Here is a 13,585-nt window from a genome sequence, read left to right as displayed (position 1 = left end):
CCAAGTCCAAAAACAAGGCCTTTTTCTTTTAAACCTCATTCCCTTCAATAAAGAAGATAATTCAGATAATTCTTTAGGGTTTTTTGATTTCCTGTGGACAGAATTTAAACAAAAGACAAATGAATATTTTCCCTGCAAAAAGTTTTTAAAATACATTTTAATTAATATCATTTTGTTTTTATATGATCCTCATTTCCCAATTTATCCCTTATTTCATTTCCTCCCAGAGAATCATCTCTGATAACAGAGATAAAAAAAGAGTTCAGAAAAACTGGCCAATACAATGAAAAAGTGTAACATGATTTTCATTGTTTCACCCTCTTATCTACCACCTCTTGTTTCTCTTTTTTAGGATCAAGCCTGATCATTGTAATTTCATGGCATTTAGATTTGATCACTTTGTTATCATTGTTCTTTTCATTTACATTGGTCATGGTTTGTGAACATATTGCTTTTGTGGTTCTGCTTAGTCCACTTTCATGTCTTCCCATGCTTCTCTGTAGTCTTTATTTCTTATTATCCTGATAAGATTTCATTAGATTCATGCATCACAATTTGTTTAGCCTTTTCCAAGTTAATGGGCACTTCACTTTTGCTTCTGTCACAAAAAGTTTTCTTCAAAAAGATCATCACAGGGTTTTTTACAGCCAAATTCCCTGGAATATTTAAAATAGGAATTAATTGACAAAATGTTGGTGTACATACCGCATTTCAAAGATACAGGGCCAGAGAAATCATGGAATGTCAGAAGGGGCCTTGAATTCTATCAAGGCCAACCTGTATCTGACCTTAAAGATTGCAAATTCTGAAATTCTCCTCTTTGGTCATAATTCTTCACCCTCTAATTCTTCCCACTGTTGAAATTGTTCTAAACTGGCCCTTTGCCCTGCACTGCATTGATTTCTTTTTTCATCCCCATATACCATGCCTGTTTTAGCTTCACTTCTTTCCCTTGCAATCTTGACTCTATAGTAAAGCAATTCAAGAAGGCACTATCTTCCACTTTCAAAACTTTCAAATGCCTGTTGTTCTTTTTAGTATTCTTCCTTTTAAAGAAGTAACAAAATCATACTTAGTCCACTAAAAAGTCATGCTATTCAACCTTACTACTCATTTCTAACTGATTCCCTTTCAGGCTTATCATCACAGCTATTCTAAATTCTCCCAGCTCTCTTCCATACCTCAATATCAGCCCACTTACCTTTGAGGATGTCCTTACCTCTTAATTTAATGAGAAAATTAGAACTGTCCTTCTTAAGTTCTTTCATTTCTCCCCAAAATATCCTGTCTTTGCTTCATTCTCAAAGGACAAAGTGACCCTACTTCTTGTCAAATTAACTCCTTCTTTTGTGCTTTTCCTTTTCTTTTTCTTTTTTTTTTCTTATTCTTATCCCTCTCCTCATGGAGCCATTTTCTATAATTCATATCCTCTCATTCCTTTCCCATTGCTTATATTTTTACACTTCCTTTACTTTTTTCCACTGACCTTGTCACCCACTTGACTTATCCTCATATCCCTTTCCCCTCCTTCACTATTAAACTTCTAAAAAGATTACTGTATACTCAGTGTTTCCATTTCTTCCACACCCACTTTGAGTTCCTCAACTACTTATTGCTACTACTCTGCTGAAACTTCTCTCTCCAAGGGTATATTAATTGCCAAATTCATTAACCTTTTTTAAAAATTTTCTAACCTCCCTAACCTTTCTTCAGCACTTGACACCATTGAACCCTCTTTTTGTACTGCCTTTCCTCTTTTGGCATCTTGATGCAACTTTTCCTTTGATCTTCTTACACCAGTCTACTTTATTGGTTCATTGTCCCATTGCTTCTTAGACAAAGTCTTCTAAGATTCTGTTGGAGATTCTTTTTCTTGTCTTTCTACCTTCTCTCCCTTGGCATTTCATAGCCCCATCTCTATTCAGATTCCTCTCCAATCTATATTTTTACTCTTAACCTCTTGGAGATTGGGTCCTGCGTCTGTAACTGATTTCTAAGCAAATTTCTACCTGAATGCCCCCCTGACATCTCAAACTCATCCTGTGTGAAACTGAACTCATCCTTTTTCTAAAATCTATTTTTCTCTAAACTTTTCAATTTTTTCATTGCCACTACCATCTTCCCATTCACCCAGGTCAAAATTTATTTACTTTTTACTCTATCTCCCATGTTCAATCAGTTGTCAGACTCTATTGATTGTTACATTTTGAATATCTCTTATGTCTGTTCTCTTCTCTCTACTCATACTGCCACCACCTAGGTTCACAACTCTTTAACATCTTCTCTCACTTCCTGACTAATAAACTTGCCTTCATCTCTTCTCTCCATAATCTATTTTTCATACCACTAATCTAGTGAATTAATAATCTAATGAATATTCCTGTTTATGTCACTTCCCTGTTTAATGTTTTCTGTTGCTTTCTATTTTCTATAGAATAATATACAGACTTCTTAACCTGACATTTAAGGTCCTTCATATCTTATCTTTCCCTTCACACATAGACACACACATACACTCACTCACACACACATACACACACATACTCCAATGAAACTAGATTGCTAGCTGTTCTGTAGTCCCCTCGGCATTACTTTTCCTTCATGCAGGTTGCCACCCCTTTGATCCCAATCATGTCTAGAATGTATTCCTATTCATCTGCATCTATTGAAATCCTTTTCTTCCTTCAAGGTCCAGCTCAGGTGTCACCTCTCCCATGAAGCTTCCCTGGATTCCTCTAACTGCAAGTGAACTCTTCCTTCTCAAATTTTCATAGAAAGTTTTGTCTTGATCCTTTCTTTATTACTAATTTGTGCTTTACTTACTTATATACCTATTCCTCCCCTTAGATAACAAGGTCCTTAAGAGTGTAATACTTTGCACATAGTAGATGCTTAATAAATGTATATTGAAACTAATTCAATTATTTGTTAACATTTCAAAAGGATTCATTTCTTCGTTTTTCACTCTCCTATTTTTTGTGACATTTCCCACTGATTTCTGGAAGAGTATCCTTCCACTCAAAGAATTTTTTTTCTACATTTGTAAATTGGACTTAGTGTCTTTATATATGAAAGCTCTAAAAATTCATATTATGATCTATACATCCAGAACATATGAAAGAGCCAAACACCAAATTTAGAGGGATTTTTCTTTGTCTAAAGAATCCAGAATAACTTTCAGATTGCCTGAAGTTTGCCATCTTAACTAGGTAGATTCTTCTCTAGTTTTCTCAGACATGGTAGATTAGCAGTTATTATGCCAATTCTTAGGAGCCAAATTATTAAACACATTTAGTCTAAACTCTTTTTTTTACACAAATAAATAATTTTCAGATTTCATTTCATATCTATTATTAACCTGAGGCTAATTTATAAATTAATTTGGATTCTCTAAGGAGATTTTTTAAAAATAATAATCAAAAGTTAATACAAACATTAGCAATTTTTAATATAATCCTCTATACTTGTTGAAACTAGAGGTCTGTTCTGAGCCATTAAGAAAAAAAGAAGTTAAGGTCTGGTCCTAAATGAGACATGTATCATCAGTGACTTGGTCAAAGAGCATTTATTAAGTTTTGTGCCAAGCACTGTGCTCAGCACTGGAGATACAAAGATAACTAAAAACAATCCCTGCACTCAAGGCACTCATGTTCTAATGGAAGAGACAGCATGCAAATATATAGTTATATAGTAAAAGATAGAAAAAATGTACATGGAAGATAATCTTAGAAGGAAGGCAGAAAAAATGCTTCCTTTGAATTTCGTGACATCTGATCTTCTTTCCTTGATCCTCATCCATCTCTTTTACCAATCTGCTGGTCACTCCCTTGTCTTTCTCTGTTCCTTTGGGTCCTAGCTCATAGTTTTCATTTTCACTACTTCCTGCTCTCCCATTATTTTTTTTCTTTTTTTCCCTTACCCAAATATTTTTTATTAAAGCTTTTTATTTTTAAAAACATATGCATGGGTAATTTTTCAACATTAAGTTGTAAAACCTTGTGTTCCAAATCCCCACCACCACCCCCCAGATGGCAAGTAATCCAATATATCTTAAACATGTTAAAATATATGTTAAATTCAATATAGGTATACATATATATATATATCAATTATCTTGTTGTACAAGGAAAATCATATCAAAAAGGAAAAAAAAATGAGAAAGAAAACAAAATGCAAGCAAACAACAATAAAAAGACTGAAAATTCTATGTTGTGATCAGTTCCCACGGTCCTCTCTCTGGTGTAGATGGCTCTCTTCATCACAAGATCGTTGGAACTGGCCTCAATCATCTCATTGTTGAAAAGAGTCACGTCCATCAGAATTGATTATTATATAATCTTGTTGTTGCCATGTATAATGATCTTCTGGTTCTGCTAATTTCACTTAGCATCAGTTCATGTAAGTCTCCTTAAGTCTCTCTGAAATCATTCTGCTAGCATGTCTAACAGAACTATAATATTCCATAACATTCATATACCATAACTTATTCAGCCATTCTCCAACTGATGGGCATCCCCACTTAATTTCCAGTTTCTTTCCACTACAAAAAGGGCTGCCACAAACATTTTTTGCACCTATAGGTCTCTTTACCTCCTTTAAGATCGCTTTTGGATATACTCCTCTCCCATTATTAAAACCTTAAGTATCTGCAGTGATGAACCTTCTGACCTAGTGTTCTCACAGTTTCTCAAACTCATCTACTCCTCTGATTCCCACCTTCACTTAATTTGAGGTCCTTCCTGTTAAACTACTTTAAAAATCCTAAACTCTGATGTCTCTCCTTCTGCTTAAGATCCCTAGTCCTTTTATTTCTTGCCTAATTCCTTGATAATCTCATTGGTTTTTTTTTGTCATAACTTTACTCCATAGATTTCTCCCTAATCTTTATCTAACTTGTTTCTTGTTTTCTTCCCTATCCCACAATTCTTTCCTTAGCTACCTTCTATCCTCTCTTCTCATAACCAACTATATCCACTAGCATAGCTTCATTTATTAATTCCAAGCTGATGACTCCCAAATCTTTATCCTCACCAGTTACACTTCTTAACCTTGAACATCAGTTTCCTGAGTTGCATTAAGAGATAGAACTTCAGGATCATTCCATATGAGTCTGACCAGATGTCGAGTATTATATTCACTTCTGAATGGCACATTTTAGATAAGACCTCTAGATAAATTAGATAGGTCACATTTCCCATATGAGGATTAGTTGGAGAACCTGGAATTATTTTTTTTAGTCTGGAGAAGAAAAGACTCATCTATCTTCTTGTTTGTAAAAGATTATTATGTGAAAGAGAAATTCTATTTATTCTGGTAGAAATAAGAATAATGAGTATAAGTTCCTAAGAAGAAAATGTTGACTTTATGTTGGAGGAATAACTTATTAATATTTATACCTGTCTGAAAATGAAATAGACTCCTCCTCCTCACTGCAGAATTTTAAACATTGACTAAAAGGCCATTGATTGAGAAATCTTCCTAATATATCATTTTAATTTTCTCTCTCATTAGGTCTCTATTTTGCTTTAAGTAAGCCTTCAATTACTGTATAAAGTTAGGTATTATTATTATTATTTTAGAATAAAGTTGATTAGACCCTGACACTGTATTGCTCCTGATCCTCCATGCATTTTCCCCCACAAACTATTCTCATTCATATGTTAGCTCTCCAACCAAACTGGACTACTCTGTATCCACCATTTCTGTCTTGCCCTTCTTTTTTTCATGTTTTTATTCCTAGTATTTTATATTCATGGAATAGTCTTACTCTCTCCTCAATCTCCATCTGTCAAGGTCCTTACTTTCCTTGAAAGTCTAACTCATGTGCCAGCTGCTCCATCAAGCCTCTCCTATTTCCTTAGCCTCATCAGTTTTCAAAAAAACACTTTGTCTGAACTTATACTTTTGTCCTTCATCTCACTGTATCATATTACATCATAGTCATTTGTACTTATGTCTCCATATATGTATATTCCCATCATGGCTATTAAGCTACATCACCTATAAAGTCAAGTTGAGTGAACAAGCATTTATTAAGCACTTACTATACAGGCTAGGCACTATATTAAACACTAGGATTCAAAGAAAGACAAAAACACTGTCCCTGCCCTCAATAAGCTCACATTCTAATGGTGGAAACAACAGCAAACAACTATGTACACACAAGGTATATATAGATATACTTACCCCTAGATAGAGAGATAGATAGATAGACAGACAGAGATGGTAAATTAAAAGTAATCTCATAGAGAAGTTATTAGTATTGAAAGAGACAGGGAAAGGCCTTGCAGTTGTGGTAATTAAACTCGGTGATAAAGGAAGTCAGGGGAACCAGAACATTCTAGGCCCGGAGGAGAACTTAGTGACAATGTACAAGGTAGAAAGTGGAGAGTCCCATATAAGTACCAGGAAAAGGAAGCTAGTGTCACTGAGTCCTAAACTATGTGGAGGGGAAGAGAATGTAAGCACAATGGAAAGATAGAAAATGACAGGTTGTTATGGGTGTAAAAGCCAAAAAAAAAAAAAAAAAAAAACATAGCTAGAGATCTTTGAAAGCATTGGTTGGCTTTTTAATTTGGAAAGGAATTGGTTGGTTTTCTCTAGTTAATATCCTTGTCTTTTTGGTAGTTCAACTTTCCTTTGTTCTGTCATATATCTTTAGCAGGTCCTGAAGAAATTTCCTGATGAAACACCTAATACCCAGAATGATTAGAAATAGCTATATATTACCATTATTCTGTGCTAAGTTGCAAAGAACTGTCATCTATACACCTCTACTCCTTTTGGCTAATGTAAATACAACAGGAAGGTCATCTGCCCTTGATTTGTGTTTTTTAGGCAATATTGGATGTTGTTGTGAATCTTCAGTTTAGCCTGATAGAAAAATTGTGGCAAACTTTCTGGCGTTATTCTCCCTCTACTCCAGCTGATGGCACTACCATTACTGAATCCAGGTCAGAATCCAAAAATTTTACTAATTTACTATATTAACTGAACAGATCCGACAATGTAGAGATATGTATACCAGTTGTGAACTTTTCCTGATATAATTTGATAGGCTAACATTTTGATTATGATAGAAACATACCACAAACTACTCTTTTGAAGTTTAACTTCTCCACATAGTTCCCTTTTTTTATTGATTTGGGTGACTGCAGTCGACATCTCCCTTTCCTTTAAAAAAAAAAGCAGTAGCCAGTCAACATGTTTTTAGAAAATTTGAAAGTAAGTAGAAAGCTTTGGGCGGGGGGAGCCCTTTATCCCAGCTATGTGGTACCAGTGCAATGATGGTATAGTCTAACCTCTATAGTATTTTATTCAATAAGAATATTTTAAAAGCCCATTATTCTTTTTTTTTTTATCCTCATTTGCCATCTATTCATTTGCGACATTTATTCACGCCAGCAATCTGAGTGAAATAGAAAGCCGACTTCCGAAAGCAAAGCTGATAACTCTGTGCAAAAATGAGTCTATTCTGAAATGGATGTGTAACTGTGACCATGGGATGTACCAGGCTTTGGTGGAGATTCTCATTCCCGACGTCCTTAGACCTATTCCTAGTAAGTTAAATGCAGACAAGTAAGGATTCTTTTGTTCTCGTACATAACTCCCAGGAAGTTTTGGAAAGTGAATGAAAAAAATCTCAGTGATTCTATGTCTGAATCTTCATTCAGGTTTGCAAAACAGAAAAGCATACAATATTATGGAGTAATACATTAAAGCAGAGTAGTATGAAAGCTGTTCTCTCTCTCTTTTTTTTTTTTAACCTGACTCACCTATTTTCCAATCTATCATGCTTCTTTCTTGTAAGCCAGCTAAGCAGATGGGTGACAGCCCCAGTAACTAATTGCAAGATTACTCCTTGGCCAGTCAACCATTATCGAATTATTTCCCTCAGAAGCACAGTTCCCTTCTTCAAGTGAAAATTATTGAAATCTATAATTGCTAGGCCAGTCTCTTTTCTGGTTGCTTTTGATATCAAGCTAATTTACCTCGGTTTCCAGTGAAGTTGAATTCCTTTATAAAAGCATTTACTCTGTCACGTCCATCATGTTAAGAACTACAAATGTAGCTTCCATTAACAGTAATGGGTAACAGTATTCTGAGAGAAAAATCTATGTAACTATACAAGCATTGTGTTCCCACCATGAACCAAACAATAGGCATTACACAGATAAGTTAGATTATTTTTAAAAGAAATAATGCCTCAAACTACCTTGTAGCAAACAAAGCTATTTTCTACAGATGTCAATATAAGTGCTACTAGGGATCCTAGCTGTTAAAGGCAGTTGAGAACAATTTTATACCTACATCTTTATGAGCAGATGCTACTGACCTTAACTTGTTAATGAAATGGAACAGATCTTCCACTCTTAAGCACATTAATGGAGGTAAAAAGAATGTTAGCTTTAGAAATTAGAAAGCATAGATTTGAAGTGTACTTGCTCACAGGCAGCTATTGTCAATGTTTTCAACAAAACAAATAGAGATTTCGTAGAACAGAACATCAGGAGCTTAACATAAAACATTTGTAGATTTTTAACCTCATCTATTTCTAAATGTGGTAGAAATTAATGGAGGTCGTGAAATATAAACACTTTTTTATTCTTTTACTTTTGTTACCACCTAAGTGCATATTCATCCATAATATGTTTGTATGGTAATCTATGGATATGCATATGGATTTATGTAAAAAAGTCAGAAAAATAGTTTGTCTTTTATCTCAAGTTCCATATGTTTAGCAAACATACATAAAAGCTATCATTTTTTTTAAGCAATTAAATTCTAGTTTAAGAATATCATCAAAATAAATTAGGGATTTAATTAAGTTCCAAATAAGAGAGTAAAGAAAGCCTTCTGGCTTAATTTTCCATTCCATCCACACAAAAGTTTTTCTGATTAAAGATTGATTAAAAGTGACATTGTCATGGAAAATTTCAGTGTGCATATCTTATACTGATTTCTGTTCCAGTACCTGATTTCTCTTGCCTTCCTCTTGCTCCCTGTGCACCAAGAGGTATTCTCTAGAGATGTTTTAAGAGAAGTTTTATAGGGGAGCTCATTAGCCTATGACATCTTACTGCCTACTCACAATTTATCTCATGAGATAAATAAAGAGATGTCAGTAAGCGGTTTAAAAAACCCCACAGCATTCTAAATACAGAAAACCAAAATCACTCATGTTTGTCTTAACACAACAGAAATTTGACTAAGGGGAAAAAGGAATTTCTAAACTTAATTTTTTTGCCCCTTCTAAAGTGACCACTGCTTTGCATAATAGGCAGCTCAAACTTTTTCTTTCTTTTCTGAAAATTGTATATTTGAAAGGCCAACTTGCTTTGTCAAATAGCTTCCCACAAATTTCACTGAACAAATAAGCTTCAGAAATTTTCATAAAACTACAATTTCAGAGTTGTTTTGTAACCAACAGATGCATTAAGCCTTTCCAAAGAAATTTCAAGATTTCATTCTCATGTTACAATGAGGCTGGAAGAAATAAAAGCTCAAAATACATTTTAGATAACTATCTTTTGAATATGTGCATTTTAATATTAACCTTCAACAGGTTGAGAGTAGTAGGCTTTGGAATAGACTTTGAATTTCAAACAATCCATTCAAGAATTTTAAGATTTGTCAAAATCAATCTGTACAATTTTTTATTTTACATAAATTCTTATAGAAAGACCAAACTAACTTCTCTGTACAATGAAGAATTTCTTTTCCTGGCGACTACTAGTACATAGTTTTGCCATCCATCTTTTGCCTTCATAACAGAAAACACATTTTTTTTTTCTGTCCAGATGGGGTTCCTTTTTGGTATAAAAATATCTTTGCCCATCACATTAATTTGAAGTCAGAGCAACAAATTCTAGATCCTAAATCTAGAAAATGCGAAGTTGCTAAAAATAAGGAATTCCCTCCAAGCACAATTAATGACACAGAGTCAGTCCTCAATTAGTAAGGATAATTAGCAGGCCAGGACCTCATTCTTGTACAACAGGGGAAAGATTCCAAGTTATTTTCATTATTTCTGAGATACAAAATAAATGTAATTATTTCCTAGCTTTCTGAACATCAAATTAATTTGGATAAAATGAGATCCAAATTGAATCTTAATCTGTATTTTGAACCCAAATGTTCTTGAGCTTCAAAAACGGGTTAGTTTTTTTGTTACTCCTTTTCATTTTCATTCATACCTATCGTCCATGATCTTAGTGCATTGTGCAGAAAAAAATTTTTCATAAGCTTCCCAGCTTTGACAAAGCAGGAAGCTTTGGAAATTTCACAAGAAAGATCCATTTTCACGAAATTTCCAATGCTGTTATACAGATTAAGGGTTTGCTTAATCTTCCATATTTGAGGCTGCTTTTCTCAATCAAAATCCAGATTGTTTCAAGTTCATTCATCATTTGTCCCATTAAATAATACAAAAAGAAAATGATAATTTATTTATCTCATAGAGAGAATAAATTGTTTATTTTGATACTAGTTTGCACTGTTAACATGTTTTCTCAACTTTCTTAAAAAAAAGTCATTGTCAGTTGAAGAATTATAATCATTAGCCTGGAAAAATCAAGGGATTTAATCTCAGGGTTGCCTTTAATTTGCTTTTTCAGCCTTGGGCAAATCATTTAGATTTCTGGGGTCTTATCTGTAAAAGAGAGATTAAAATACCAACTTACCACACCAGAGTATCCATAGATTAATTTTATGATTGTAAGGTGCATCAGGTACTTATTTGGTATTTAAAGCTGCTCCCTTCCTTACAGAGCCTTGGGCACAAATAAAGTAAAATCACAAAGCCAGGAAAACAGTAACAGCATTTTATTTACATATTTCATAGTCTCAGCCTAAAAATAAAATGGTGCCCTGAAGGCTTAGTATTATTTGAGTCTATTTTCTTATTACTTGCCACAGAAGTAGTAGAGTCTATGTAATAAGAAGCAGATTCCATCAATGCTGGCCCTGCCTAACAGATATACTAGTTATCTTCCCTTATGGCCAGAGAGGTTCCTATTGCTTCACAGCCTGCATAAAATGTAGTGTTGTGGGACAAAGGTATCTATCTCTATTACATACTAAAGATAATACAGTATGTAATTTGCATACTGGACAATTTTGAGTATTCTCATCAATGTTGGCAGCAGTTTTCATTACACTTGTCCTGTGTATAAAGTGAAGAATTGATTAAATTATCCAAACCCTCATGAAAATAGCTTTGTGCCTTATTCACTAGAATATGTTAGAGAAAAATGAGAAAGTCACCTCAGTGCTCCACCTGAAATCTCTAGTTTATTGAGAGGTATAGGTCAAAAACCTTTTGATGAGATTATGCTATTATGCTGAATTAGGAACTAGAAAAAGATCTTAGAATATGGGATTCCAATATTATCTAGTCCAATTTATACCTGAATTTGTAAAGAAGATATTCAGTCATTTAGTATTAAAACAGTTGCTCAAAAATGCTTTGTTCAAAGTAGAAAAATCTATAATCATATTCACAACTGGTATATGTCACTGTACTCAAATGTTTGAATGTTTGTGTTTCCCACTGATGGATAAGAATAATCTGAGAGTGAAACTATTAAATACATAACCTCTAAGAAGTAAATCATGGAGGCAGAGCAGTTATGAACATATATTAAATACTTATCAAAGTAGAAAATAAAAATTCTCAGAGCATTTAAAATTATATGTTTATGTGCTATAATCCCTACCCTTCTTACCCCCAACATAAAGATATTGGTTATTTGGCTTCTTTTCATAATGTTTTTATTTTTTAATATTTAGGTGCCTTGACCCAAGCCATTCGCAATTTTGCAAAAAGCCTTGAAGGTTGGCTTTCCAATGCCATGAACAATATTCCACAGAGAATGATACAAACCAAGGTACATTGTGTTGGCTGTGCCGTTCATTTTGTTTTTTTGAAAATTGTTTTGAACCATTGTCTTTACATTTGATCTCTCAGATGGCATTATGTTACATAATCTGTATGATAGAAATGTAGGATTTTTTTCTTGCTTTTTAGTTTCTCAGAAGCTTTCATTTTCTTTAATGAAGTATTTGCATTATTGTTTCATATTCAAACTCAGTAGTTTATAGATTTCAAGTTAAATTTTTCAAAGTAGAGAAAGATTTCCAGAAGTAAAGACATAACAAATACATTATAAATCTAGCCTACAAAATGGTCAAGAACTTTCAGGTTACACAATTATGTTAATATACCTCCTCCATCATTGCAAATCTCATCCCATCATGACTTAGTAGAGTTTATTACTCCTGATAAATGTGTCACTCCAATAGCTTACCTGGTAATGAACCTCACTAAAATAATCTGGGCTAACCCTCAGAGGACAGATATTACCATCTTTTAGCAGATCCACTTTTGAAATAAAAACTTAACACTGTGACTCAAGCATGTAGCTTTGTGCCTGGAATATAATGGGTACTTAATAAATATTTATTGATTGATTAATCTGCCAGAATTAGTTCTTTACTAACATAGTCTTCAATAATCCAGGACAACAGCCACATTATGCTAAGGCATAAGAGGAAAACTCTAGTGCAGATAGTTCAAAGTATAACTCAGAGAAACAGTAAGTGTTTAAGTAATTATATCTCTAGTAACAGCTTGCATTTATATAATGCCGTCTAGGTTGCAAAGCACTCTACATATATCATCTCATTTGAACTTCACCACACTTCTGCTTTATTGGGGTTAAAAATTTGGAAACCTAGCTGTATAGTGTCACATGGAGACAAAGTGATATTTTATAATATAATGTAATAACTTGCTGCATTCTCTAGTTCTAGAGAGTTTGTTCAGTAAATTTTTTTCTAAATATTTACTGTTTGCAGAACATTGATAGATATTGGGAACAATACAAGACATTAGAAAAGTCATAGGTCTTGCCTTTAAGGAATTTATAGTACAACAAATAAAAGACAGAAATATGAAGTACTAATATATGTATTAATCTGATAATTGTACCAGATCAAATACAAAAAAGTGCTGAGGTTCAAAGGGGAAGGCCAGTATTGCCTTAGAATATCACAGGTCCATAGAAAAGAATATCAGAGCTCCTTAGAATATCCATGGAAGAAGTGGTATGTGATTTTGATTGTAATGGATGAGAAAGATTCAGCATCTGTAGATAGAGTAAAAGGAAAGTTAGCATATAGAGACTAGTGCACAAAGGTGCAGAGAACTCAAAGTATGTTACTTTAAATATAAGAGTTCACTTCGGAGCATAAAATTCATGCAAGACAATGATAGAGTATAGAGATGAGATAGAACTAGACTGTGAAGGACCCTGTATTCCAGACATGAGACTGGCAACGCAATGAATTGGATGGAGAGAGAATAAAGGCAGGAGACCTATAATGTGGTATCCAGGTGAATGGTCTTGAAGAACCCTGCTATAATAATGGCTATAAGAATAGAGAAGAGGGAAATTATGTAAAAAAAAAAAAAAACTTGAAAGTAAAATTAATAGAACTTGATAATTGTTTTAGATATGAGAGATGACACTATCAAGAAAGAACCAGAGCTAAAAATTTGCAGGCACCATGGAATCATGGTGAT

The 13,585-nt window shown here is 33.7% G+C and overlaps 1 protein-coding gene across 8 annotated transcripts in view; it reads left to right on the top strand.

Annotated features, from left to right (window-relative positions):
* RFX3 (regulatory factor X3) overlaps window positions 1–13,585 on the top strand; it is a 316,948-nt gene that overhangs the window by 246,231 nt on the left and 57,132 nt on the right. For all 8 annotated transcript variants that reach the window (XR_012484828.1, XM_074282832.1, XM_074282831.1 and 5 more), the window contains 3 exons: window positions 6,838–6,953; window positions 7,405–7,559; window positions 11,791–11,888. Coding sequence is in view for 7 of the 8 variants with exons in the window: in XM_074282832.1 (XP_074138933.1) it covers window positions 6,838–6,953; window positions 7,405–7,559; window positions 11,791–11,888 (369 nt within the window). In the remaining variant the exon portion in view is untranslated. The remainder of the gene's footprint in view (window positions 1–6,837; window positions 6,954–7,404; window positions 7,560–11,790; window positions 11,889–13,585) is intronic.

This window comes from Sminthopsis crassicaudata, chromosome 1 (genome assembly GCF_048593235.1).
Source record: "Sminthopsis crassicaudata isolate SCR6 chromosome 1, ASM4859323v1, whole genome shotgun sequence".
Taxonomy (NCBI): domain Eukaryota; kingdom Metazoa; phylum Chordata; class Mammalia; order Dasyuromorphia; family Dasyuridae; genus Sminthopsis; species Sminthopsis crassicaudata.
This window is presented reverse-complemented; position numbering and strand designations above follow the sequence as displayed.